At 37.6% G+C, this 27838-nt stretch overlaps 1 protein-coding gene across 3 annotated transcripts; it reads left to right on the top strand.

Moving 5' to 3' along the window:
- Positions 1 to 27838, top strand: CCNT2 (cyclin T2). Of its 3 annotated transcripts, XM_039342368.1 has the most exons (10): positions 1 to 287; positions 4039 to 4120; positions 7053 to 7181; positions 10853 to 10913; positions 11194 to 11256; positions 16287 to 16332; positions 18064 to 18227; positions 22217 to 22287; positions 24203 to 25301; positions 25400 to 27838. In XM_039342368.1, the coding sequence occupies exons 1-10, from the start codon at positions 16 to 18 to the stop codon at positions 25462 to 25464; spliced, it is 2052 nt and encodes a 683-aa protein (XP_039198302.1). In that variant the 5' UTR covers positions 1 to 15; the 3' UTR covers positions 25465 to 27838. The 3 variants fall into 3 exon arrangements, 2 of the variants coding, with proteins under 2 accessions (XP_039198302.1, XP_039198301.1); XM_039342367.1 differs by having other exon boundaries at positions 24203 to 27838; XR_005556572.1 differs by lacking the exons at positions 22217 to 22287; positions 24203 to 25301; positions 25400 to 27838 and having other exon boundaries at positions 16287 to 16648; positions 18064 to 18202.

The raw sequence follows: 27838 nt of genomic DNA, 5'->3' as shown, positions 1-27838 counted from the left end.
GCGAGACATGCCGCGATGGAAGAGGAGGAGTCGGGCGCGCCGGCGGCGGGTGCTGCTTCGGGAGGAGGAGGAAGTGTCATGGCGGCGGCGTTGGGTTCCGGACCTGGCGCGAGTTCGGGGTCGCGCGGACCTGGCGGAGGCGGCCTAGGAAGTTCGCGCTGGTTTTTCAGCCGGGAGCGGTTGGAGAACACGCCGTCGCGCCACTGCGGCGTCGAGGCCGACAAAGAGCTCTCTTACCGGCAGCAGGCGGCCAATCTCATCCAGGATATGGGCCAGCGCCTCAACGTGTATCCTTAAACGGCGGGCGTTGGGCTTGGGGACGGGCAAAGAGGAGGCCGGGGCCGGGGCCGGGAATGAGTCAGCAGGTGAGGGTGTTCGGAAGGGAGCCTTTCGGGGTAACGCCCGGTCCCGGGTCTTTCGGAAGGCCGGCGTGATGGCGAGCCTGGGAGGCCTCGCCTGCTGTGGCTCCACCCCTCGGCCTGCGCTCCTGTCTGCAGGGGGAGAGTCGGGAAGGCGCCACAGGCTCCCCCGGGAGTCGAGGAGAAAAAGCGAGGCCGAGCTCGGCGCCTGTTTGCCTCCCTTGTGCTCCGGGGTGGTTTTAATAAGTTTTCCACGCAGACACGCGAGTTATCTAGTTTAGCCCCACTCTCTCGCTTGCATGGGCTGGCGTTGTAGCAAAGTGCTTTTACGATTGATTGCAAAGGATCGTGGTTGTATATAATGGCTGCTAAACACGGTTTCGGTAATCTCAGACTTGTTCCGTCAGTATTTTATTTCTTTTTCAACCGGTTGCTGCTGGTGGTTTTTTTATTGCGATTTCATAGGGACTATATTAATACATCTTGTTGGTTAAACGAAGTTTCCCCCAAATGCCCTATATATCAGTCAAGCTTTTTCTTCATGTGGTGAGTAAAAGTTTGATGACTAGAGTAAGGAATAGACGGCAGTTTTTTTCCCCCACTCACTGGCAAATACCGTTTTTAGACATTTAGTGTAATCGGTGGAAAAGAAATTTCATCCAGGATTTTTTTTAAAAAATGGGAAATGTTCTGAATAAGAGTAAAATGTTTTAAATAAGAGTAAAACAATCTAGGGAAGTTAAATGTCATATAAATAAGGTTATTAAGTAGAACTTTTGATATTTTAGAGTAATGAGATTGAAAACAGCCTCTCTGGTATTCTCAACAGTTTTTCAGGAGTTTGAAGTAAGCTATGGTAACTTCTGTAGTTCTGAATGCAGACCAAATACCAGAACATATTTAAGGAAATGTAATGATATCAGAGTACTTTCTGAGCTATTATCAAATCTAATGTAGATCAACATTTTGCTGAAAGAAGTATTAGCTGATAGCTGCTGTTTATCATAAAAGTAATCCCACTACTGATTTTTTATTCAATTTCTATAGATGTCCATTTCAATCCAGTTGACTCTAGTAAGCTTATCTCAAAAGGTTAAGCAGATTAGGATCTGGTTATTACTTGGATGAAACTCTGCCAGAAAATCCAGAGTACTATTCTAGATTAGCAAGTAATAAATTCCCAGCAGAAGGCAGTGACAAACCACTTTCATATTGCTGCCAAGAAAATTGCATGGATGTATCCATGAAATCATCAAAGTTGCTTCAACTTGAGAGGTTTCTTATTTCATAGAATCGGAGTTCTTACGGGTCATGTAATGCAAAAATGCACAGTGCAGATCCATTAGAGCATTTTTAGAAATAAACTTGTTATTTGACAATTCACATATTGTTTGTGAAATCTGTGAAAGTAGTAACAACTGAAAAAGAGAATGGACTTATTTCAATAAACATTGTGAATTCTTAATGTTTAAAGTTAACACATGTTCTAGCTTTTATAATTTTGATGATAGTTTCTATAGTTATTTTAGTTTCTGGTACAGAAGATGTTTGCAGAAGATTACTTCTGAGCCACATCTTGACTTAGCATGAATGCTGAATTTTAAAAGCCAACTTTTTGTAACAGACACTGAAGTTGTTAGCCTTTGAAGTGAAATAACCTGAGTTCTTAAACTAAACTAAACATTTGTTAGAAAATTATTTTTTCAATAGTGCCATCTTCAAAGACATTATTCTACAACCTAAGTTCTAAAACTCAGGTTATAGAATAATGTCTTTGAAAATGGTACTACTGAAAAAATAATTTTCTAAAAAATATTAGTAGTGTTTTAGTATGTAACATTAGCACAAACTGCATCTGCCTTTTAGTGGAGAGCAGCTGGCCCTTTAAATCACAAACCAGCCTTATCTGCCCAGAGGGAGTTGCCTGATCCCTAAAAGCCAATAAAGGAAATGGGAGTTCTGTCAGGTTTTCAGTAGGAAAAGGACTAGTGCCTTTTGAGAGAGTTGGCTGGACTTACTCAGACAATGATTGGAAATTGAATGGTTTGGCTGCAGCTAGAATTGTATTAGAATTAGGGCTTTAAATATTTGACTGTGTCTAGTACCTGTGGAATCTTATCTTCTTTTGGCACCTATAATAAAGTGGATTTATAGTTGAATCCTGGAGTTGTCTGCCTGGCCCACCTCAGCTTGGCTGAACTATTAATTCCCTGAAATTTCATTTGTTTTTCCCTTTTGGTAGTTTAACCAAACCCAAGATATGGTGAGGTTTTCCCCTTAAGTCCTCTCCTGCTTTACCTGAGGACTAGTGTGGAAGGATGAATCTGGTTTATAATAAAGGCATGGTGGCAGCAACTTTTCCGGTCCTGTTCATCTCCAGGCATAGGTGGCTAAGAACTGAAAGTGCTTGAAGGGAGGGCCTAATCCAACCCCGAGGTTGCTTTCCTGTTGTAGCCTGATTTTCTACAATTGTATCACCAATGTAACTTTCCATTACTTATTTCAAGAATTTCTTGGACACCTTTTTATTCTGTAAATCAGTGATGGCGAACCTTTTAGAGACCGAGTGCCCAAAAACTGGCCCCGCCCCCGCTCCACCCCCCTGCCCTGGCCCCCCTGCCCCGCCTGCCCACGGGACCACTCACCACCTCCAGGGCCCGCCGCAGATCGCCCAGGCAGCCCAGCAGCTCTATGGTGGCCATACCCTCTGCCCACGCCCTGCAGCATCAATTGCATGGTGGGGTGTGAGTGCAGAGTCTTGTCTACGCTGCCTGGCTGCCATGTCCTTGGCTGCACTGCTCCGTGTGGACCATGCTCGGGGGCGACTCTCCTTCAGGGGGGATTCTGGAGAGGAGGGGGTCGCAGGGGGAGGCAAGGCTGGGGCAACGGCATGTGTGCCCACAGAGTGCCATAGGTTCGCCACCACTCTCTAAATGAATTTTTCAGTTGGTGCATAGAAGACAGATTTTACTTGTATGACTAAATATAACCATTAAATTGGATCCAGCTTTTATTTTGCCAGTGTGGGCAGCATAGAGTTCCTCTCAGAATGTTCTTACTGTAGACGAGGAATACTGTAATGTTTGCATAATATTGTATACAGCATTTTGGAAGTTCCCTCCCAAACCTCAAAGCAGATTTTCTGTGGGCATAAGGCCTCTACCTGAGGCAACAATGAGGAAGATTGCTGTCTTTTTTTTTTTTTTGTCCAAACTTTAGCTAGTTCAGCGGTCCCCAACCTTTCCATCTTTGCGGCTCGGTAGGAGGGGAAGAGGGGATGGTTCTGTACGGATGTAGATGCATGCTTGCAGCTCCATTGGCACAAGCAGCAGGTGCTACCCGCACAGGCCTGTTCTGAGTGGCCTACACCCCACTAGCGAGCCACGGCCCAGGGGCTGGGAATCTCTGTCCTTGTTGACCAGAAGACTTTTGCAGATAGCACTCTTGTGTTTAGGGAGATTTATCTTAACAAACTCCTTCAGTCCCATGAAAGTTATATTTGAATCAATAACTTGAAAAAAATCGTAACCTTTTTACAGAGTAGTTGAATGCAAGCTTTATTTATTTGTATTTCTATAGCCACCCAACTCAACAAGGGTCTCTGGCCATGTACATTAGAAAAACATAAAATAATTAAAATAGGGGATGCGTATGTAATATTTCCTTGACACAGTTTAAGATCTCAACTTACAATAAACACCGCAATTGTTTATATGCACAGGTTTTATATGCACCATTCATTCACAAAATTCAATAGAAATGTAAGTATATCTGAACTTGACATAACATGTAACGAAGTGGCTTTTGAAATATTATCCTGTGATTTGCAGGGTTTAGAAACTTGGGGGATATGTTAGTCTTGTAATATAAGCTAGTTATAATACCTTCTTTGTGATAAGAAAGAATGTGTTCTGGACAGTTTCCCAGAGGAGTTTTTTTAAAGATTTGTTTTTTATCAGAATTACAATTTGCTAATACACATAATGGACAAACAAGATAGATCAGTATGGGTTAATAGCTTTTTAATATATCTAATCACTAAATCATGTTGTCTTTGGTAAACCGAGAACTACAGACTGTAGAAACCAGTAGCCATATGCTTGGTGACAACATGTACTCCCTGGGAACAAAAAAACAGGTTAATCAGAAATCCAGATCCCAAACCAATGAAATAAAAGATTTAATATCTATATTCAACTTGTGTCGATGCTATGGAAATAACAGAATATTCCATCCATATGTTTCAGAAAGAAACTAAAGACTAACTCAAATGTACTTTTGCACAAAATTAAAAAGGGAACAACCTGATTTTGGGCATCATTTATTCAGCGTCATGAACTTAAATGGAGTTGTTTTCTCATGGGACACTGCTTATTAAGTCCACTAAAAATGAGCCATATTAGCATTTCCAGAAGTCACCAGGTTAGCAGTGAAAAGATAGAGGCTTTAGTTCAGCCCAAACTTCAGATACCTTCGTAATGATAATCTCAGTGTAGCGTGCTTTTCTGAAATAGATCCACTTCGCCCTGAAGGTATTTTCTAAGTGTCTAGTCCAGGGGTAGGCAACCTCGGCTCTTTTATGACTTGTGGACTTCAACTCTCAGAATTCCTGAGTCAGCATGGCTAGCTCAGGAATTCTGGGAGTTGAAGGCCACAAGTCATAAAAGAGCCGGGGGTTGCCTACCCCTGGACTAGTCTAACAACAACAGCAAAATATTCCTGAATGTTCTCTTAGACAAACACAATAGACTTTAATGTAATTTAGTAAAATTTAATTGCAGGCAACTTGATGTTTAAGATGTTCCCTTAACATCATGGGAGATTATGAGTTTTAGTCCGGCCTTGGCATAAAAGCCAGCTTGGTGATTTTGGGCAAGTCCCTCTCTCTGTCAGCCAACCTACCTCACAGGGTTGTTGATGTGGGAAAATAGGAGGAAAAACATTAGATATGTTAATTGCCTTGAATTACTTATAAAGTAATAAAGGAAGAATATAAGTGAATAAAATCAATGATAAATAATAAAAAAGAGTTCATGAATAATAATCATATATACCTAATCGGTCTGTAGATTCTGTACCAGCTGGAATTGCTTGTCCATTTTCAGGAGGAAACTCGCTATAAAATGCATTATAAATAGCTGAGGAAATAGACCATAATAATTATCACATTTATATTCAGCTGCAGTTATAAACATTCTTGGTGGCTCACAACATATGATAGCAGCAGTTTACTTTAGCTAAATTCATACGTTGAATTAAACAAATTTACAAATTTTTCATACCTTGAGTCCTTTCAATCCGTGTGTCAAAGAACCTGGATCCAGCCATTTTAGAAACAATTTTATTTAAAAAACAAAGCACTTTTTATATTTCATTCATGGTAAATTTTAAATGCATAAAGTTGAAATTAGTTTGCAGCCCACCTAGTCTAGTTATGGTCCATGATGCCTGATTGACAATTACTGAATTAAATCATAATAAGGTTGTTGTTGTTTTTTTATGTGAAACCAATCCTTGTGCTTTGAAAACCAAGACCTACAATTTGCTGTTAGGTGTAGACTAGGTGATGACAACTTTTTTAAACAATTTGTAAATTCAGTCAGCCTGAAGATTCACATATGACTCTAATTTGAGGAATTTATTGTGAGCTGGGGATGAGAAAACATCTTTTAAGGCTGAAGCGGTGCTGAGTTTTGGTTGGATAGTTGAGGTCTAGTCTTCTTTTGTTCTGATGTTATTCCAGCAACTCAGGCTGGCATCTGCAGAGGTAGCGGGAACTGCTTTGTCATATACCTCTTAGCAACTTGGCACAACTGCTAGCAAAACATCAGAGCAAAAGAAAACTAGACCACAGTCACCCAGCCCAAAAGCTCATCACTGCTTCATTGGTGCTAGCCATGAAAACATACAACAGTATCTCTCTCAAGGCTGTCCCCTGATCTTCAGAGATAATCCCAAAGAATTGAAAAGGAATCCAGTAGAATCAACGGATTGATATTATACTACTTCTAGCTGTAGGTTAGAGGTGGTATAATAGCTACCACCTCTAGCTATTGATTGATTTGCACTACAGTATACTTCACTTTTAAGAGTAAGCCAGTGAAAGAGTGGTCTCCACGCTCTCTGAGCTTGGTTGGTTGCTTGCAAATATTCATTGCCCAACTTGCCACATGGTTTATGTTACCTAGTTGAGTAATGAAATGTCAGCAAGCAAGCAAGCTCAGAGCACCAAGAATTGCATAGTTTATCCAATTGTCTTCTATTAAGAGTGGGTATTAGTTGGAGAGAGTTTGAGAAGGAATATTTAAAAATCCAAATTTAGGCATTTACTAGACATTTTTCTCCCAGAGGACAAATGAATTTACTGGTTACAAGATGAAGGTTAAAATAATTTTGTCCCTTCACATGTTGAAAATCTAAATAAAGCCAGCATGGTTCTAATCAGTGTTGCATTGGGCACAAGCCAAAATAAGTAGGCCTTTTGATTCTTCACTTCTGTTGAAAATATTTGGAAGAAAATACAATTGGCCTAATATTTTTAAGTGACAAAATGAGACATAAAATAATTCTCAATGTTCACAAGACAGTATTATTATACTTAGTTAAGTTTCTCCTAGTGGCCTCTGTAGTAACAACTCTTGTAAAAGATATGCTGTAATGATGTTTTCAACAGAGTGTATTTTCTACACACAGATCATCTCTCCTACTGCATTATTTTTGGCTGCGAAAGTAGAAGAACAACCACGGAAACTTGAACACGTTATCAAAGTAGCACATGCTTGCCTTCATCCTCTAGAGCCCCAGCTGGACACAAAGTGTGATGTATGTTTACATAGAGATTTAATCTGATTTCAGTCTATAAATCAGAGAGGAATTTGCCTATTGCTTTATTTTTCAAATGAGAGTTTACATGCTATCACTTACGTTGTTAATTAACAAAAGATATTTTTGTTTACTGTTTTTTCTTTTTGAGAAATTTAAATACAAATGTAATGCATTTCTGCTTAACATTCTACCATTCTTAAAAATTATTAGCAGTAATCATCTGGAAATTACTTAATATAGTTTTCATTGGGGGGGGGAATATCTACTAAGGGGAATCTTGTTGAAATGAGACAGTAATTATCATTTACATTTTCTGTGACAACTTATGAAATTGTAAAAAAAGTGAAATGTTTTTATTCTCTGCTTCTAGTTTACTGTCAATCCACATTAATACTAAAGTGTATTAGTTGTAAAAAAAATGAAAAGTCTTCAGAGCATTGTGTGTTTTTCAGAATAATTTTTATTGAAATTTTAAAAGAAAAATACTAATACAAACTGAGAAAAATGTAAAAAGTGCAGAGAAAAAAAAATGGAGGAAATGGAGAAAAATATATAAAAAGTGAAAAAAGAAATGACTTCCTTCTTTATCAGGATGAGTAAAAGCAATTTCAGTAACTTAATATTTTTTCTAACATTTCAACCAAAAATCTCATTATCCCATAAGGCTTATTAGAAGCAAATAATTAAGCCTCACCATTCAGTCTTATTCAGCAAATGCCCTTTAAGAACTACTAGAAATAGCAGTATAAGAAATAACAATATATTTTAACTTTAAACAAGTAAATTAATTTTGTGCTCCTTTATTTTACAGTATCTTATTTTTCTCTTAAAATACAGCAATAAAAAATCTTTTTCACGTGTCTTATATCTATAAGCAAATCTTTAAAACCTCATTATTCAAAGTTAATTAAGAAAAATTCCATCAGGAGCTAGAAATAACATTGAAAATTATAATCTTTAATTCCTTCAATGTCCCACAAATTAATTTTTTATCACCTTCTCTTCATCTTCTCTAAATTTTAGTACCAGAACTTATCACTTTCTATAAAAATATAACAAAATATATTGATATTTATTAAGTAATATCCCAAAAGCTGATTTCTTTTCTTTCAGATTTATCTTTTCTCAGAAATTCCTTATAACACATATCATGCAAATCCAAAACTAAGAAAGTTATCCAAGTTACTTTTCTGATTTGAAATCCACATATCCAAATCGTTTTCTTTGTTTATTATTTGTGTGTACCTTTCAGCTATTAAAACTTCAGCCAGTTTCATTTGTAAGACCTGTATAGCATCTTTGTCAGCCTCTTTGTTTTGTATCCTGCCAATTTAAATCCATATGCGAAACAGCCTGACTCTCTCATTCAAAGGCTCATGCATTCTTTTGCATCTTTTGTTTTGAACCCGTTTTATAATATCAAACAATCCTAAGAGAAAGTTCTAGATGCATAGTTGCAATATATCCTTGAATGCTTCCAGAGTTGAAATCCTTTTTTTCCATTATGTATTAGTGGTTTTTGTCCTTTAATTGTAAGATTTAGATTTTTTTGGTTGCTTCTACTAACCAGCCTTCAAGGTCTTCTCTAATAATAATAATGATAATAATAATAATAAAGTTGAAAGGGACCTTGGAGGTCATCTAATCCAATCCCCTGCTCAGGCAGGTAACCCTACACCATTTCGGACAAATGGCTGTCCAGTTTCTTCTTAAAAACTTCCAGTGTTGGAACATTCACCATTTCTGGAGGCAGGTTGTTCCACTCGTTAATTGTTCTAACTGTCAGGAAGTTTCTCCTTAGTTCTCTCCTTGATTAGTTTCCATCTGTTGCTTCTTGTCCTGCCTTCAGGCGCTTTGGAGAATAGCTTGATTCTCTCTTCTTTGTGGCAGCCCCTGGGATATTGGAACACTGCTATCATGCCCCCCCTTGTCCTTCTCTTCATTAAACTAGACATACCCAATTCCAGGAACCGTTCCTCATATGTTTTAGCCTCCAGTCCCCTAATCAACTTTGTTGCTCTTCTCTGTACTCTTTCTACAGTCTCTAATCCATAACATTTTCCCAGGGAAACATTTCTTATTCTTAAATTCAGAATCTTCATACCTTTTTAATAGGATTTTAAACAAACTACAGAAAGTATTTTTAAAATTATTTCAAAATCCTATTTCAAGTTAATCTTTCAAGTAAAAGCTTTCCAGAATTAACATTCCAATCACTCTTTTGTTGTTTGTTTCCAAATAAAAAACATTTTTTTAAGTTTTAAACTTAGATGAAACTTCTTTCGCTGAGGATTGAAGGAAATCACCCAATGTGGTAAAACCTGTCTTTCTGAAAGTTCTTAACATCTAAAAATCAGTTTACAAACCATTCCCAGTGAAAGTGATTAAGAAAGGAGATGGTTGAATCCAGGGTCCATTTGAAGGCTTTGAACTATGGCTTTGAACTATGGCTTTGAACTGATTCTTCTAGCTCCCATAACTGAAACCCAATGAAGACTGCTGTTTTACAGTCTCATCATGGGGAGCATCTGTATGGACAACTATGGGAAATCCCAAGTATTCCCCTTCATCCAAAGAAGAATTTTGGGATCTCTGCTTTCATGGAGCATTTTGGCATTGCTTCCCCGGAAATGAATACTTCATTTAGCTGAATGTGATTAAACACAAGGAATTTATTTCCAGTACAGAAGCACTCAGTGTACTTGCAAAGCAACACGGAAAGTAATAGTAATAATAATGGTTGGAATATTTTTCTATTCCTCTGTAATACCTGAAGAAGAATGAGTTGTCATGGTTGTCATACAATGAGGGAAGCAGCAGAAAGTATAGTAGGAAATGTTGTGAACCCTAAACTCTTCTTCATCCCATCGGGCTAAAATAAAGTTGGAAAGTAATATTTGAAATTATGGTAGGTGACAGGAATCTCAGAGTGCCGTGCAGCTCAGTTGGGGCTTTCTAGGGCATCACACTGTCGGGGCTTCCTGCGTGGTGACTGCTTTGCGCTATAGTGCAGCTTGGGGACTTTTTGTAGCCTCAACCACCAAGAAGTCCCTTTGCACTGTGCAACTAAGGCTTCCAGGGGTGGCTACTACAACTCGGGCTTTTTGGATCCCCAGACACACAGTGTGCCAAAATAACACTGAGCTGCAGCATATTCTTTCCCTAACTTTGCTGACCTTGTGCAGCATCACAACACTCCCTTCCCCCACCTCATGTGAGACCTGAGCTTGGACCCCCCCCCCCAATGCCTTCCCCATTCCCTGCAACATCCCAGCGTTCTTTACTTGGGACTTCTCTACATCCCATTTAACGATCCATGTGTCTGGAATTACAACAGCTAGCACTGGATTGCCATCACTAAGTGATGCAATCCCGTGACATAGCATTTTACAACCGCATTATTTAGCAACAGGAATTCCAGTCCCAATTGTGTTGGTAAGTTGAGGACTACTTGTACCTATTTGGAAGAAAAAAAATTGTTTGAATTAAAACTATTCTGTTGTCTGTCCTTGTGATTTTTATCTGCCTCAGTTTTTGTGACCTGATCAAATAATGTACCTACAATAAGCCCCTCGGGGTTTTTTTTTTTAATCAATCTCGGTGCTATTAACATGTTAAAACATGTTAAAATTATATTAATATTTCAGAATATGTTTCCCAATTTTTAGGCATATCTTCAGCAGGCCCAGGAATTGGTTATACTTGAAACAATAATGCTTCAAACTTTAGGTAAGCATGGTAAATGCATATGATTCTTACACTGTACTTCCAATAGTGGAGCGCTTATTCATTTAATATGTTTAAGAAGAACCTTGGTAACATAAGCTCTCTTTTTAAATATATATTTATGTCTCTCCTTTCAGAATTATACTAGCATATTGTACATTTTTTATTAGTTCAGAAAGTATTCAATACAATCGATGTATATTTTGAAACGTAATGAGATTATTGAATAAAATGTATGAGAACATGTAATGTAGTTTGTAAAATAACACATTTATTTTTTCAGGTTTTGAGATTACCATTGAGCATCCACATACAGATGTTGTGAAATGTACCCAGTTAGTGAGAGGTCAGTAACTATTTAAATTCTTTTTTTCCATTGCGAGATATTGAGATGGTGTGACTTACTAAATTATTTGCGGAATATTATTCTTGTGACTAAAGCACTAGAGTTTTCAAATAAGTTTTGGTTTACTTGATTCAGTAAGTATGCTTAAAAGAATTATAAATCATAGGTGATTTTTTTTTCAATTTTAAAGTTACAAAACTCAAAATTGACAAAATAGTTCTGAAATAAGCATATTTAATCCAAAGTAACTTTAGGATACCAAGGTAAACTTGCACATTGTGCCCATGTCCCACATATGGATATCCTGGTATATCTGACAACTGTGGCAACCAGTTTCTGGAGATTGTATTTTTTTTTAGTCTTTGTTTAGTCCTTCGTAACATTCATTTAATACCACGGGATAAGAAAATACGCTTCCAAACCCATTTTTTTATTCACCTTGTTTGTTGCTGTGTAGAAAATTTATTACTGGAATTGTTTGCAACTGTATATATTTTTTTTGTATTGAATTTCATTTTCACAACACTGTTTAGGTTCTTTTTCTGTTCAGTTTAATTAGATTTGATTAATGTCTAGTTCAGTGTTTCTCAGCCTTGACAACCTGCTGGCTGAGAAATTCTGGGAGTTGAAGTCCACACTTTTTAAGATTGTCAAAGATGAGAAATACTGGTCTAATATGCAGGTAGGGTCATTTTTTCCCCCCAGAGGCCAGGATCCTAATATCAAACGATTAAACATGAAGCAGTCACTTTAGTTTTAAAACTGTGATTTGCAATTTGGTATGCTGCATGAAGTCAGCCAGTTAATCCAGGGTCAACAAAATGTATTAATTGCTCTAAATATTTGTATGTTTAAAAATAGCCATTTTTTGATTGATCGTTCATTTGAATGTTAATCATTCTTAAGAAAAAAAAAAGTACAGTTGCAAACAATTCCAGTAATAAATTTTCTACATAGCAACAAACAAGGTGAATAAAAAAGTTATCTATCCTTAGTGTCTTATCACACTCACATATGTTCAAGTGATATCTGCATTAGAGGACTGCAGCTTTGTGTAAATTAATGCTGGATGGTGGCAGCACTGATTTATGCTTGTTCTTATTGTATAGTAGATATTATTTTGTGAATATTTTCTCAGAGGTTGAAATAAGCACCTATCTTATTTTGATCTTATTTAGAAATACAGTAAGAATTCACTGATGTTTCTATTACTGATTTTGAAAATCTATCTGAATAGGTTCAACTAAACTGTCAAATCTGTCCTTAATTTGAAATAAATGGCATAGTCATTTGCAAGAAAGCTCTTTTTAAAAAGCAGCTTGTGTATTGATAACTTTAAGAGAATTTTGAGAGAGAAAAGATACCCACTGCTTTTGTGTAAGGGGATTTATAAAAGCATTTAACACAGTCTCATTTCAAGTTTTAAGAAATCTTGTTCATCAGTTGCTTTTACTGAAGGGAAAAGGATGGTGCTTTTTTCCCTTTGCTATTTTTTTAATTTTATACATCAACAAAATAATCTTTAAACTTTGAGAAAAGAGACAATTCCAAAAAAGAAAGAAAGAAAAATGTAATGCATATTTTATATTTATTTTCACACTGATCCCCCTTCAGAAGCATATGATAAGTTAAATCTTCCAATGCTGCCTAGCCAAGACTTTTATTTTGTTTACATAACCCCCATAAAAAAGCATAATTTTTAATGGGGGTTTTCAAGTAAATGTGAATATAAAATCTTTCACTGCACTAATATGAGCTGAGCATTGGTAGATTTCCATTTCTGAACATGGCTAATACACATTTTTTTAATAATACACCATGCCATGGAAAATCTTTAAACTATGGTGATTTCATTTTAATAACCCAGTGATGGCTCCTACTGAATATAATGGGACATATTGCCAGATAATCATAGGATTATCTACAGGTCTACAGGTGTTCACCTGCCCTTTTGCTTTTCTCTATACCCAAGCTTGGCCTTGAAATGCAATTGATGGTATTCTAACCATTCTCATGTTATGCTGATTCCTTGTGACTGTTTTGGTATTAATGGAGGAGAATAACTGGAATAAAGAATCTAAAAAGAGTAGGATAGATACTGTGAAATGTTACATATGTTGAGTGAAACACTCTGTTTTGAATTTGAAACAGTCTGCTTTAATTATCCAGTCTTTTTATAAAGTATTTTTAGTCTTTTGACCTTGAATTCTTCCAAAAAGATCCATATAGAATTTGGTCATGTTTGAGGCAGTTTATAGTTTTCGTAAGCAAATTGTGAGTATAATTTGTAGCACTTTGAAATGACATGTAGTGCTTTTTCCATACTATTGTTGAATGTCCTGTTTAAGAGAAAATGAAAATTCACAATCAAATGTAACTAAGTTCAGTGGACATTAGCAACCATTAATATTTCTTTCAATTGTAAATCCAATGTATTTATTTTATTAAATTTATTTGCCACCCATCTTACAATCACACAGTTCTGAGCAGCTTACAATCTGATAAAATATAAAAGATTAAGAATTAACAGAAGAGCAACTAAGATGGGAAAGTCGTACAATGGAGTAGGGAGGTGGGAACTTGGATTTAACCTTATAACTACCAGGAAAACACTTCCCATTTGGACTCCAGGCCAACTGCCAGAACCAGATGTTAAGGTTTTACCTTACCTCAAGGAGTCCTATGTTGCTGTAGAAAAGTCTCTTCTTCTGGGCCTGGCTGACAGAGTCTATAGTAGGGGTGTGAAACTGCCGGCCCATGGGCCAAAACGTCACGCGGAAGCCGCGCCCACCCCATTGCTGGCAATAGCAAAACAGTCCCGATACATGACGTTGCAAGTTTGACATGTCTGGTCTATAGCATGTCCCTTCTGCCGGCACAACTGTTCATTGTTTATTCTTTATAAAAGTCACCTTATAGGGGAGATGGGCAAAATAAAAATTGAATAAATAAATAATAGTAACAGCACTTAGACTTATATACCATTCCATAGTGCTTTACTGCCCTCACTGAGTGGCTTACAGAGTCGGCATATATTGCCCCTAATAATCTGGGTCCTCATTTTACCAACTTTGGCCAAGGATGGAAGACTGAGTCAAACATGAGCTGTTGAGGATCGAACTCCTGGCTCTGGGCAGAGTGAGCCTGCAATACTGCATTCTAACCACTGCGCCACCATGGCTCTTTTAAAACAACATAATCTTAAATTCATGTGATTTTCATATTGTAAAATTTCCAAAACCCAGTATAAAATATTGGTTATTATCTTACACAGACATAAATGGTTTAAATCCAGATCATTTAAGAGCTATAATGTATTATCTTTCAAGTGTATTAATATCTGAAGTAGAAGCTCTCTTCTAGGCTTCATGAAGGGAAATATAAAACTCTTGAACTGTTCAATGACACATCAATTATTGTTACTATTATTTCTGACCTAACCATAGCTTAAGATTTCTAGACTTGTAGATCCTTACCTTGCCTAAGGACTTTTTTTGGCCCCCTTTTTTATGGTTGCTTAATACTTTGACATGTTTTTAATTTGACAAGCATTTAAGGTCACTTTTCAAGTTTATTTAATTTTCTCTGAAATTTTACCAATTACCCATATTAAATGTTTTTAAGAAAAAGAATACACAGGTAGTCAGTCCTTGACTTAAACAGCAGTTCATTTAGTGATCGTACGAAGTTGCAACCTCACTGAAAATGTGACTTAGGATTGTTCTTCACACTCACCGCCATTGTAGAATCTCCAAAATCACACAATCAAAATTCAGACGCTTGACAACTGACTCATATTTATGACGGTTGCCGTGTCCTCAGGTCATGTGATCACTTTTTGCGACCTACTGACAAAACAAAGTCAACGGGGAAGCCAGATTCACTTAACAACCATGTTATTACTAAGTTAACAATTACCGTGATTTCACTTAACAACTCTGGCAAGAAAGGTCAATAAAGTGGGGTAGAATTCATTTAACATTCTCTTAGCAACATAAATTCTGAATTCAGTTGTGCTTGTAAGTCAAGGACTGCCTGTAAAAGGTACATATAAAATATTCACATTATTTTTTAGTATGCACAGAATTCACGAGGAACAAACTATTATGTTTGCCTAACTAGTTATTCCATCAGTCCTTCCCTCCACCTGCTTGAGGCCTGCCCTGGTCACTCAAAACTCAGGCAATGGAGCGGGATCTTTAGAAAGGACAAAGAGAAGTGTATTTTCATTGCCTAACTTGGGGGTAGGCAACCTTGGCTCTTTTATAACTTGTGGACTTCAACTCCCAGAATTCTGGGAGTTGAAGTCCACGAGTCATAAAAGAGCCAAGGTTGCCTAATCCTGGCCTAAGTAGAAATCTGTTTGCAACATTATCCTTATTGCTTCTCTAGGCGGGGGGGGGGGAATCCTTTTTACATTAAATATAATTCAGAGTTAACTTAACATTTGAAGTTAATTACATTAAAGTACACTTCAGATTGAATTTGAACTGGAACATCCCAAAATGTAGCCTTTTGTGAGACTGTTTGCTCCAGTAGAAGTAAGGCATCGAAAGATCGGCGTGTATAATCCTGACTTTTATGTTGTATTTCAATATCCACTGAATGCACAAGGGCACTTCCCCCACCACTGTGGCAGAAAACGTTCTTTGAAAGCAAAAGGGGAATCTTCCATTGAATGGACGGTTTACACTTCGTTCCTTATGGGCAACGCTTGTTCTGTGGGTTGAATAATATAAGCAATGACACAATTGACACGACAGCCTGAAATTAGGCAAATATTCCACTTTAGTGGATTTACCAGAAACAGATGTAATTTGTCTTAGCCGCAATGTGAGATAAGAGAGAATATGTACTTTTGACCTCAGTTATAAAGAAGCAATTAGTTTTCCTGAGGAAGGGTGAAAATGTTGTGCAGAATTGGGTGGTTGTTGTTATTTTGCAAGTGGGATGCTTTTGAGCATCACACACATGGCATTTTAATAATAAAATCATAGTTACTGATGGCTAATTATTTTTCTCTCTTACAGCAAGCAAGGATTTGGCACAGACATCCTATTTCATGGCTACCAACAGGTTGTTATCCTGAACCTCTTTGTTGCACTGTTGTAGCACACTATAGCTTCCTTTACTGCAGGGCCCCCTACCTGTGTCTAACCCTTGTTGCAACAGGCGACTGGGCTGTCTACTGTGGTGGTACCTTCCTGTTTGCAGTGCGGTGTATTGTACAAGGGCCTAACGGCACAAAGGGGTTAAATGCACAATGTGAAGTGTAGTGGTGCTTTCTGGTGGCATTTTCGCGATTGTGAGTGCATAAGTCTAAAATTGGTAGCCTGAATAGCAGCTAAAGATTACAGAGAGATAAACTTAACCTAGAAATCCGAGCTTCTTGGTAAGTACAAAGCTGTTTCTAGTTTACCCTTGTAGTTAATGGCATTTTTTTTTCTTAATAAAAATATCAAGTTTGTTTTTTAAAAAAAAAATGAAATTAAGGCATTAGTTAAAATACCTTCTTAGATACATTAGAACCAGCTTAAATATTTCTCGTTGCAGAAGCTATCTGGTTCTGTAATGTAGTTATTGTCTTTTTTTTTTTAAAGCCCTATTTACTTCTTAACTGGGCAGATGCTGCCCAGTGAGTCTTCAGACTCGAATTAAAAAAAAAAAAAAATACCAGTGAAAGTCAACGTAACTTTGGTAAACCTATAAGAAGAGAAAGGCCGAGCAAGGCAGCTATTTGATGCTAAGAAGCACAGCATAAAACACGTAGCAATACGTTTGATAATTTTGTGGGTAAAAGATTTTTAAGAATTGGGAAATAGTGGCGTTTCTAACTTAGTGTTTCAGTCTTGAGACAATGAAACAAGAAAACCAAAGAGAGCTAGTAGTGGACTAGCATGTATGTAGCAGAAATTAAAATGGGATGAAGAATTTCATCTGGAAAATTACAAGAAAAACAACCTGGGGGGAGGGGAAGATGCAATATCCTAGGAACTTAGGATTCAGTTCAGATATTAACCTTAATAAAAAAGGGGGGTGGGGAAATCAGCAAACTTCATTAAAGTAATTGGGGTGAATGAAAGTGTGGATCCAGTGTTAACTGTCACCGGATTATCTTAAGAAGTTATAGTAGTTGTGTGACTGAAAGGTGGAAAATCATGGTGACTTCTCCAGAGCTATGTTTGGAATGCTTGGAATGACAGATATTATTTAAAGAATAAGATTAATATTATTATGTAAAAATGCATGAACAGATACGTACATATACACATAATTTGGGCAAAAGAAATTCACTGGGGTTGATATATAGTTGCTATTCTAACTAACCTTTTTCAAGGCTGTTTTAGAATATAAAATTGGCATAAATTCATTATTTCTTAAACAATAGCAATTAATACATGCTGTATTTCCAGGGTAGATCTGAAGAGAAAAAAATGGTTTTTCCTTACTCGTTAGCTTATTTATTACCTCAGTAACTTTCAAAATAAAACATCAACAACGATGCAGTAAAATCTAGATGACCTGATTTTTGCAAAAATGTTATATGCATTAATATTTTGGCTTTTTAAATATTGAGATATATGTTTTAGATGTAAAACAGAATATTTCCATGTGTTTAGCACAAGAAGCACTAAATTCTGTTACGTATCTTAGATTTTTATAAAGTCCAAAATTTTAAACTTCAAAAAATGTTTACAGCCCACAACAATTGCCTTGAATATATGTTGACAAATTCTCTCCTTTTGTTTTTTTGTCTTTTCCATGATTGGCACTTGTTCCTCCATTATGAAACATTCCCAACCATAGTCTACACCTTACTACATTTTGTCTTCAGTACAAGCCAACTGTGATAGCATGTGTATGTATACATTTGGCATGCAAGTGGTCTAACTGGGAAATCCCTGTATCAACTGATGGAAAACATTGGTGGGAATATGTAGATGCTTCTGTAACTTTAGAATTACTTGATGGTAAGTAATATCAGCTTTCCTATATCTTTTTAAAATAATTAACTGCTTTGCTTGTGATACGCTGTGTTAATATTAACTATATTAAGGTGATATTGACAAATTTATACATGTCTTTAGTTTCCTGAAGGTTTGATCTTTCATAATGTAATGTGAGCCATCTTACTAGAATTTAATTAAGAATGTTCAGGCTTCATGTCAATTCAGCTGTTGGGTTATTATTGTGCAATGGAGTTTTCCATTATCATCTATGCTGTCTTTAGATTTCAGACCATAATCTTTCTGGAGCATTTGGGGAAGGGAGAGAAAATATTCTTCCAGATGATGTGATTGCATCAGTGAGATGATGGTATAGATACAGTTACAAAACTAAAACTGAAAAAAAAAAAAAACTCTTCTGGATTTAAATTATATGAAATAGCAGATTCAGAACAAGCCTATTAGCCAAGTGAAGAGGTACAGAAAACTTGAACTTTATGATAACCATAACCATCTAATGGTCATCTTTGAAGTTCAAAGTTTAGTAGATACAGATTTAGCAAGAGGAAGTAAGTTGCAGTCATCTGACCTAAAGTGTTTTGGTATTCTGATTGAAAATAATGTGAGGAGGGTCAGTCTGGCTCTCTGTATTTTTCATCCTTTGCTGACCTTTTCAGTTAGTTGTCACCTCCAGCACAAGAGGACATCCTGATAGAAAATATTAAATTAATTCTAGGCAGTCCATTAAACTGCAGGTTCTCAGATGATAAGTTACCACTTCCAGGGTGATCACGAACACTTAACTGTGTATGGATGACTTTGCTGAACTGTTGGTGATGGACAAAACTACATGAGTCACAGAATTCTCTGTGAATAGCCTTTGCACTCAGAGACTGGCTTCTGCAGCATCCCCAGCCATTCATCTAAGTTTATCTAGCACAGTGTTTCTCAACCTTGACAATTTTAAGGCATGTGGACTTCAACTCCCAGAATTCCACAGCCAGCAATGCTGGCTGTGGAATTCTGGGAGTTGAAGTCCACATGCCTTAAAATTGTCAAGGTTGAGAAACACTGATCTAGCAAGTAGCAAAAGCGCTTAGACCAGTGGTTCTCAACCTTTTTAATGCCGCGACCCCCCAACCGGTCGTAAGTCGAGGACTACTCAACCGGTCGTAAGTCGAGGACTACTCAACTGGTGCAGCACCGCTTGCAGAATGGGACTTTTGGCAGACTCAGCAGGGCAGAGACAGCCTGGACAATTCCTATTGGCTTTTGAAAGCCAATAGAATTAGACTCTATTCAAGAGAGTCTATTCTATTGCCTTTCAAAAGCCAATAGAATAAAAGGGAGTAGCACAGCTAAGGAAAAGGGGGGGGGGGAAATGGCAGACTGCGTTGTTTGGCGACCCCCGTGAAATGGTCATTCGACCCCAAATGGGGTCCCGACCCACAGGTTGAGAACCACTGGCTTAGACTTATATACCACTTCATAGTGCTTTACAGCCCTCTCTGCGCCACCACAGCTCTTATTAGCAGTAGCAGTTCTATCAGTATCAGTTCATACAAACAGAACTAATTGGAAAAATTAACTTGGCCAAATAGGCCATTTGGGGAGGAAAAAGGTTTTTAGGAGGTGTGGGCTTGTCAGGGTCTGTTTTCAAAAGCAAGAAAATGAGGAATAGGAGAAATTTCCTTCCTTCCTTCCTTCCTTCCTTCCTTCCTTCCTTCCTTCCTTCCTTCCTTCCTTCCTTCGAAATTTTAACAATATAAATTCAATACAAATATTAGAAAAGAAACAAAGAAAATAAGAAAGAATGGTATATTAGTAAAAAAGAAAATCAGAAATAGAAAAAATTGTTGTATGCTACCCAGGGTCATTTTTTATGAGGTGGGTGTCAAGCTGTGTGCCTTTAGCTTGCCTATAGAGCGGGGAGGGGGGAGGGAGAGGGAATGGAATCCACAGGTGGTTTATCATCATGAGAAAGCTAGAGAAGTAAAAGTTCTGTTTTGGCAAACCGAGAATGCCTCTCATAACAAACGATGGGAATTCTATTGGACAATGTGACCTGACTGGTCAAAGGAGAGAGGAGGAGAGTTACTCTTTTAATTAATCGCTTCCCACCTTTTCGTTAGAGCCAGCTTTCGCTTTCTAACTTGCCGCTATGATTCAGCCCATTAAAGATAACGTTAGAGCAGAGGTCACCAACCTTTTCATGCTGGTGGCCCGGAGGGAAAGTGAGCAGCTAGGAAATTGGTGCACATGCGGGCATGCAGAAACGGGGCCGCGCCCACCCACACGGGGCTAGTGGCTCTGTTTGCGTAGGTGGGCAAGTGCTAGCCGCCGCTGCTAGCCCCGCGCAAATGGGCCATGCAACCCACACGTGCTCTAGCGGCCCCATTTGCACAGATGCTGCTGCTGCTAGCCTTGTGCACATGCGCAAATGGGTCCACGGGCCAGCCTGTCCCTACTAGGCCCTGGCCACCGGACCGCAGTCCATAGGTTGGGGACCCCTGCATTAGAGGACTTTTTGACTCCGTTGTGTTTCTTGGTGGGGATTTCAGGTGAACATTGACTATGGTTGCCATATAAATGTAATAAAGAAACCCTGTCTCTGTTTAGGGTTACATCATAATTTTATTCTTTCCATATGCTACCCTCTTTTGTCTAATTAAAATCACTCCCTGTCCTGATAGACAAGATTGTTTTCTTATTTATTTTACATTCATATATTTGGAACCTTTTCCTCTGGAATCATCAACTGCAGATTCATCTAGAAATTGTAATTCAACCTTTAAACAATAATTTGAACCTAGATCATAAGGAATTATATTATCCAGTCTTGTCTCTCCATGAATACAAAATGGATTCAGAGGCTGAGAGATAAGAAATTTCGTTAAGCCAGCATTTAGATTTAGAGACATAGATATTTTTCCATGAATATATAATTCTATTTTTTTCCATTCTTCATATATTGATAGATTTCAGGGGTTTAGGACATAATTTACCAGAATATTGACATTTTAACCATTAACTGCTTTTGAAGAATCTGGTTCACCGTATCAGTAATTCTTAACCAATATGGTATTACAAGTGGACAGAACCATAGCAAACATACCAAAGTTTGTTGAAACTTATTACATTTTTAGCATAAAAATGAGTCAATTTTCTAAAACAACATTCCTGGACACAGGTACTAATGTTGCATACATTTGCTGTTCTGTTGTACACTACTTCAAAAATTTTATTTTCTGAAGTCTACAGAAATCTAAGTAATTTTTTTATAGTTTGTAGTGTTTGAAAAAATACAGTGTAAAAATGAAGAGCCTTGTTAATACAAAGCAAACAGTAAATGCAATGCTTATTATTGAGAGTACATTTTTAGCAGTGATTGTATAAAAAGACATAATGTCCTGCTCTCTGTATAGCATTAGGACACAACCAATAATTGGGCTCAAACATCAAGCTATGATAAAACGAGTGATATTAGGCCTTAAGGTGGTGTGATCAATGTTTGAACCATGCAGCTCCACCTCCCAATCTTTTGGGGAAAAATGATGATATAATACTAATGGAAGGAGAATAACCAACATTTTAGAAGCCTCTCAACAATTATCGAAATTTTGCTTGAGGGAAAGTCTCACAAGAACCATTTTCAGTGACACTCTGAAAAACAGACTAACATTGCGCCAGTTTTGAAATCTTGGGGTGCAGAAGGGAGGACTGATATGCGTTACTTGTTGCCCACTTTTCATGTAGTAATTATTAGAAAAAAAGTCCCTTTCATTCTTTGCATATTCTTAAGTATCGTTGTATGTAAATCTTTATGGGAGGAGGTAACAGTTAGTTAACAGCAAGTCTTAAATATTAATTTGTGTATGCTTTCTTTGTAGAAGTAGAAACACTTTTCATCACTAATAAAATTGTCCTACTTTTTTTTCTTCGACTGAAAATGCACTAAAGGTTTTCAGCTAGTAATTCAAATATATTAATCTTGCATCTATTTTCTTTCACAGAGCTAACTCACGAATTTCTTCAGATACTGGAGAAAACTCCTAGCAGACTAAAGAGAATTCGAAATTGGAGGGTAAGAATCTCTCTTGATAAAGACTGTTACTAATACAGGTAATCCTCAACTTACAACAGTTCATTTAGTAACTGTTCAAAGTTACAACAGCACTGAAAAAGTGACTTACGACCATTTTTCACACTTGCAACCATTGCAGCATCCCCATGGTAACATGATTGATATTTGGATGCTTGACAACTGACTCACATTTATGACGGTTGCAGTGCCCTGGGGCCATGTAATCACCTTTTACAACCTCTGAGAAGCAAAGTCACCGGGGAAGCCAGATTCACTTAACAAACCATGTTACTAATCTAATAGCTGCGGTGATTCAGTTAACAAATATGGCCAGAAAAGTCATAAAATGGGGCAAAACACACTTAACAAATTTCTTACTTAGCAACATAAATGTTGGGCTCAATTGCGGTTGTAAGACAAGGACTACCTGTATGTTGATATGTGTGCCTTTGGCTTTCTTGAAATATTCTGGACAAATTCTAAATAGAAATGTTATATATTTTCCTTCACTTTCCTTTTTTTCTGTAATCCCCATGTATCTTTTAAATTGTCTGCTTGCCTGTTGAGAGACTTGCTGAGCAGACTTTGAGGGTCTGTCTCCTTTTCCCAGGGTTTCATTCTGCAACTGGAATCTGCTTCTATTTATAGATACATGGTATTCCACCTTAATTATTAAAGTGAACCTTGATGTTCTTAAAACTGTTTGATTTTCTGGATAAATCTGTGTTAAATAAGTACAAAGCAAAAATGTCAGTGAAATTAAATGATTTATTGCTCTTCATTGATGGAATATGGGGTATCACTCCATACCGAGCCACCTCCTACTGAAGCACAGATTCCTTAGTTCTTGAGGAGGACTTTTTAGATCACAAAAAAAGAAGGAATAGATAGTAGGTCTGTCTTTCCTTCCCTCCAGTCAGTATGGCTTATGAATTGAATAGCTAATATGGGATCCCAGGAACTGTTCGGGTTTTTAAAAAAATTACTGAACTGTTAGGGTTTTTAAAAAAATTATTAGTTCAGAAGCTAAGTAGAGTTGAGGTATACAGGGTTGGGAAATTTTCATGAAGTGTAGGCTGGATTGGTAATTTGAAGAAAACATTCTAAAAGAATATCTCCTTTGGAGAAGGACTCCATGTTTCTATTAAACAAAATTATATGAACGTGTCCATGTAGCTTAGCTCACCAGGAAGGAGAGTTTACTGTATAAACAGATTTGTGCTGACACCAAAGTAAGAGGGCTGGTGGACGATATTTGGAAATTCTTTATTTTCCTATATTTTCTAAAATGCAAGATTTTTGGATGGGGCCTGGGAAGCAGTGTAAAAGATAGTGTGAGGGGCTATGGAATGAAATGGGAGAGAGTAGAAATAATGTTTTCCAAATTTGGATCCTAGCCTCTCTGTTCACAGCATAGGTCAGTGATAGCAAACCTTTTGGAGACCAAGTGCCCAAACTGCAACCCAAAACCCACTTATGCATCGTTGGGGGGCCGGGTGGGTGTGGCCCATTGGGTGGGCATGGCTGCAGTGGTAACAGCAGACTGGGTGGGACTAAAAAGTTCAATCAATTCCAACTTTGCAAGATCTTTTTTTTTCCTGCTAGAAGTTGAAATTGACTGATTGAACTTTTTTTTTTTTTTTTGCACATGATGGCGGAGGCCTAAAGTGAAAAGGTTTTATAAAACCCAGCTGAAGGCCTAGGACTGGGGCGACGGCACGCGTGCCCACAGAGAGGGCTCTGAGTGCCGCCTCTGGCATCTGTGCCATAGGTTCGCCACCACTGGCATAGGTAATCATTACGCTTACGCACTCTACTCTCTTTGGGGTCTGGGTAACCTCCATAGAACTTGAAATGTCCTTAGAGATTGCACAGTTGAGAACAGATACTAAGTTACTCATGTGTTCTTGCACAGGCTAATCAGCAGGCTGCTAAGAAACCTAAAGGAGATGGCCAGGCATCTGAAAACTCTCTTCTCGGCTCCTCTTTGGTTCAGAATTCCATTTTGGTGGATGCTGTTGCTGGTATATCTGCAAATGCAAGTTTCCAGAAACCATCAGCGTCCACATTTCCTGCCCCAGTTCCTTTGAACTCAGGAAATATGTCTCTTCAAGATAGTCAAGATAATCTGGCAATATTAGCTGCAGGAATGCCAGGTACCTCATATAATTTGTCAACACACCAAGAATGGCCTCAACACCAAGAGCAAACGAGGACAGAACAGTTGTATTCTCAGAAACAGGAGACTTCATTGCCGGGCGCTCAGTTCAATATCAACTATCCGCCGAGCTCTTCGTTGCAGTTGCATTCCGGATTGCATCATCGAGCCGACAAACTCTCTGAGCACTCTCTGGTCCACAAAGTGGGAAACAAACACGGGCAGATTGCTCCTGCCCCTGCGATAATGCCTCAGAAAATGTCCCTGGATAAATACAGAGAGAAACGTAAGCTAGAAACCTTAGAACTGGATATCCGAGAACACTACATGGCATCCGAGCCTCCATATAAAAAGCACACCCAACCCCAAACAGCCAATAGCAGTTCCGTAACTTCCCCTATTAAAATGAAAATTCCCATTGGGGGTGCAGAAAAACCTGAGAAATACATGCCAGACAAAAAAGACAAAAGTGGCTCGCTCAAGCTGCGAATACCCATTCCTCCCACCGAAAAGAATGCCACTAAAGAAGACCTGAAAATGAAAATCAAAGTCTCGTCCTCAGAGAGGCACAGCTCGTCGGATGAAGGAAGTGGGAAAAGCAAGCACTCGAGTCCCCATGTTAGCAAGGAAAAGCACAAGGAACATTCCATGAACCGTCACCACGGTGGCAGTCATAAGCATAGTGGCGGCGGTAAACATGGTAGTGATGGATTAACCCCAGCTGTTCTGAGGAGTCCTGTTGGTTTGAGCTCCGATGGCAGCGTCTCTAGTTCCGGCTCTTCAAGAAAGAAGCTCTTCAGCAATGATGCTTCTCACAACCATCATTCCAAAATGAGCAAAAGTTCCAAAAGTTCAGGTAGTTCATCTAGTTCTTCCTCTGTTAAGCAGTATGTATCCTCTCTCAACTCTGTTTTTAACCTTCCCTTACCCCCTCCTCCCCATGTCACATACCAGGTGGGCTACGGACATCTCAGCACCCTCGTGAAACTGGACAAGAACCCAGTGGAGAACGGTCCTGATGCCAGTCACGAGTACAGTACAAACAGCCAGCATATGGACTACAAAGACACATTCGACATGCTGGATTCACTGTTAAGTGCCCAAGGAATGAATATGTAATCAGTTGTTTAGATTCCTTTTCCCTTTTCTTAATTTAAGAATATTAGACAGAAAAAAAATCATCATCTAAGAAGAGCAAATCCAGCAGCTGTTGTCCACTTTATATATAGATATAGATAGATATATATATGTAATTTATACATATATATATGTATATATATATATAAGTATGTGCTGCTTTATCTTTCACTCTGAAGAGATTAGTAAATGAGCCTGTCTCCACATAATGATAGTGTTATAAATACTCTAATGATACAGAAGGTGCAAAATCACAGTATTTCCACAACCACAGTTAAGAACAGTAGATTAAATGGCTGCTTTTTTTAGCTGTATGGAATGCCTCTTGCATTATTTATAATTGAACTATGCCAGCCACGATTTTTGTTGCTTAGTGAATGAATGAGTGTAAACTTTTTTTTTTTTTTGGTGTATTTATACTGTATGTATGATTTGCATGTTTCAAAGAAGGGATATATAAAGTATACTGACGATGTTTACAACAAAAAAGTGGAGAGATTGTACATACATTTTTGTATGTTTAGATATACCATAAATAACTCAGGATTGGAGCTGCTTGTAAGTATAACCAGTGTACCTAACTTTTTCCCTTGTGTCAGCATCGATAAGGAAGAAACTTCAGTGGCACTTCATGTTAAACGTTGGGCCTTATTTGGGAGCCACTTCCTGAGCGCCATCCACTGCCTGGGGAATCATGTGCTGGTGGGAAGTGGATGAACAACCCTGGCAGGAGGACCCCTGCCACGCAATGTGAAAATGGCATGGGCCTCAATTTGTCATAAACCAGTCGAGTGCTGAAATGTCAGTAACTTTCAGAAGGGGGAATGAAAATAATAAAAAAAGTTTATATATAATCTTTTGACGTGAAAGTGCATTTAAATGTTTGGCTTGATGCAGTAATAGACACACAGAGCTGTTAATAATGGTTACATAGATTAACGTGATTTAAGAGCTGAAATACATAAAACTTCTGTAGTGACATTAGTATGTTTTTTGTTTTGTTTTTTAAAGAAAACTTAAGTTATTAGTGGACAGGGATCACTGTTTTCCATTAGCATTTCATACAGAACGCCACATTTTGAATTTAAAAAGTGTGCTATGTGAATAAAATGCCATTTCTTTTACAGGTGGAATATTATCTTTGCAATAAATAAGTACAATTGTTGGTATACCAACTTCTCTCTTATCTCGGACAATAAAATAATTGTCACGTGTGCTACATGAATTGTACTCGTGATTGTAGTAACGAAAATGGAGGTTGTTTTTTCAGATCTGAATAATCACTCTCCAATTAAACCACTAGTATACATTTTTATGGCTGTGTCATATTACTGTTTTCATTCACCTGCCTTTTTTTAAAAAAACAAATTACTGTTGTAAATGTTGATGAATTCTTGTTCCAAGCTGATGTCCCATTTTTACCAGCTGTGACTCTTAAGTGCATGGAAATTACCTCAGCGTAAATTCAGTACAGTAGCAACTGTTACTTACTGGGTGTAAAATCTAAAAGATTTTGTTAAGTTATCCTCATATCTGAGAGGGATCCACTATTTGGTAAAATCAGTTCTTGCACAGTTTATGCTCTAATTGGTTACAAACATTTCAGAAAAAGTCTGAAGTTTTAAGCCCTTTAGCTACATTAAAAGTGCTTTAGATAATTGTTGAGCATGTATCCAATTAGTGGTTACAATATAATGTAACTACTGTTGCATCAATTACTATGTAATATTTAGTTGCCGGTAATGCAAAACTTTGTACTGCATACTTGAATACATTTATTTGAATTATGGGTGTCTTTTTAATACTTTAACATGGGCACTATGAATAATGTATCTTCAAATTTTAATCTCCTTAGCTCTTCAGTCTCTTTCATCCGTACTTGTTACTTCTTCACCCTTGTAATTTTTATATTGAGAATATTTCTTAAACCCTGTATTGTGAAATTTGATCCTGCGTTGTTGCATTTTAAGCCTTTTTAGACTTTCTTCACTACCTCATTTATGCTATGAAATCCTCAAGAGCTTTTGACATATAGTGTAAGAAAGATTAAATGTTTTAAACTGTGATTCCCAGTAGGAAGAAGAAAAACCAGTAAATGTTTGCTTTAAATAAAATTTATTTACAAAGTCTCATAGTATTTGCTTCCCAGCTTATAGCTTTGCCTTGGAATGCATTTTATCCATTACAGTTTGAAGATATAATGGACACATGGCTACAGATCTAAATAAAAACAACCCCTGAATTTTATATTATGTT

Source organism: Crotalus tigris, unplaced genomic scaffold (assembly GCF_016545835.1).
Source record: "Crotalus tigris isolate CLP2741 ecotype Arizona unplaced genomic scaffold, ASM1654583v1 scf7180000017790.654992, whole genome shotgun sequence".
NCBI classification, from domain to species: domain Eukaryota; kingdom Metazoa; phylum Chordata; class Lepidosauria; order Squamata; family Viperidae; genus Crotalus; species Crotalus tigris.
The sequence above is the reverse complement of the archived record's forward strand: the minus strand, read 5'-3'. Positions and strand labels throughout refer to the sequence as shown.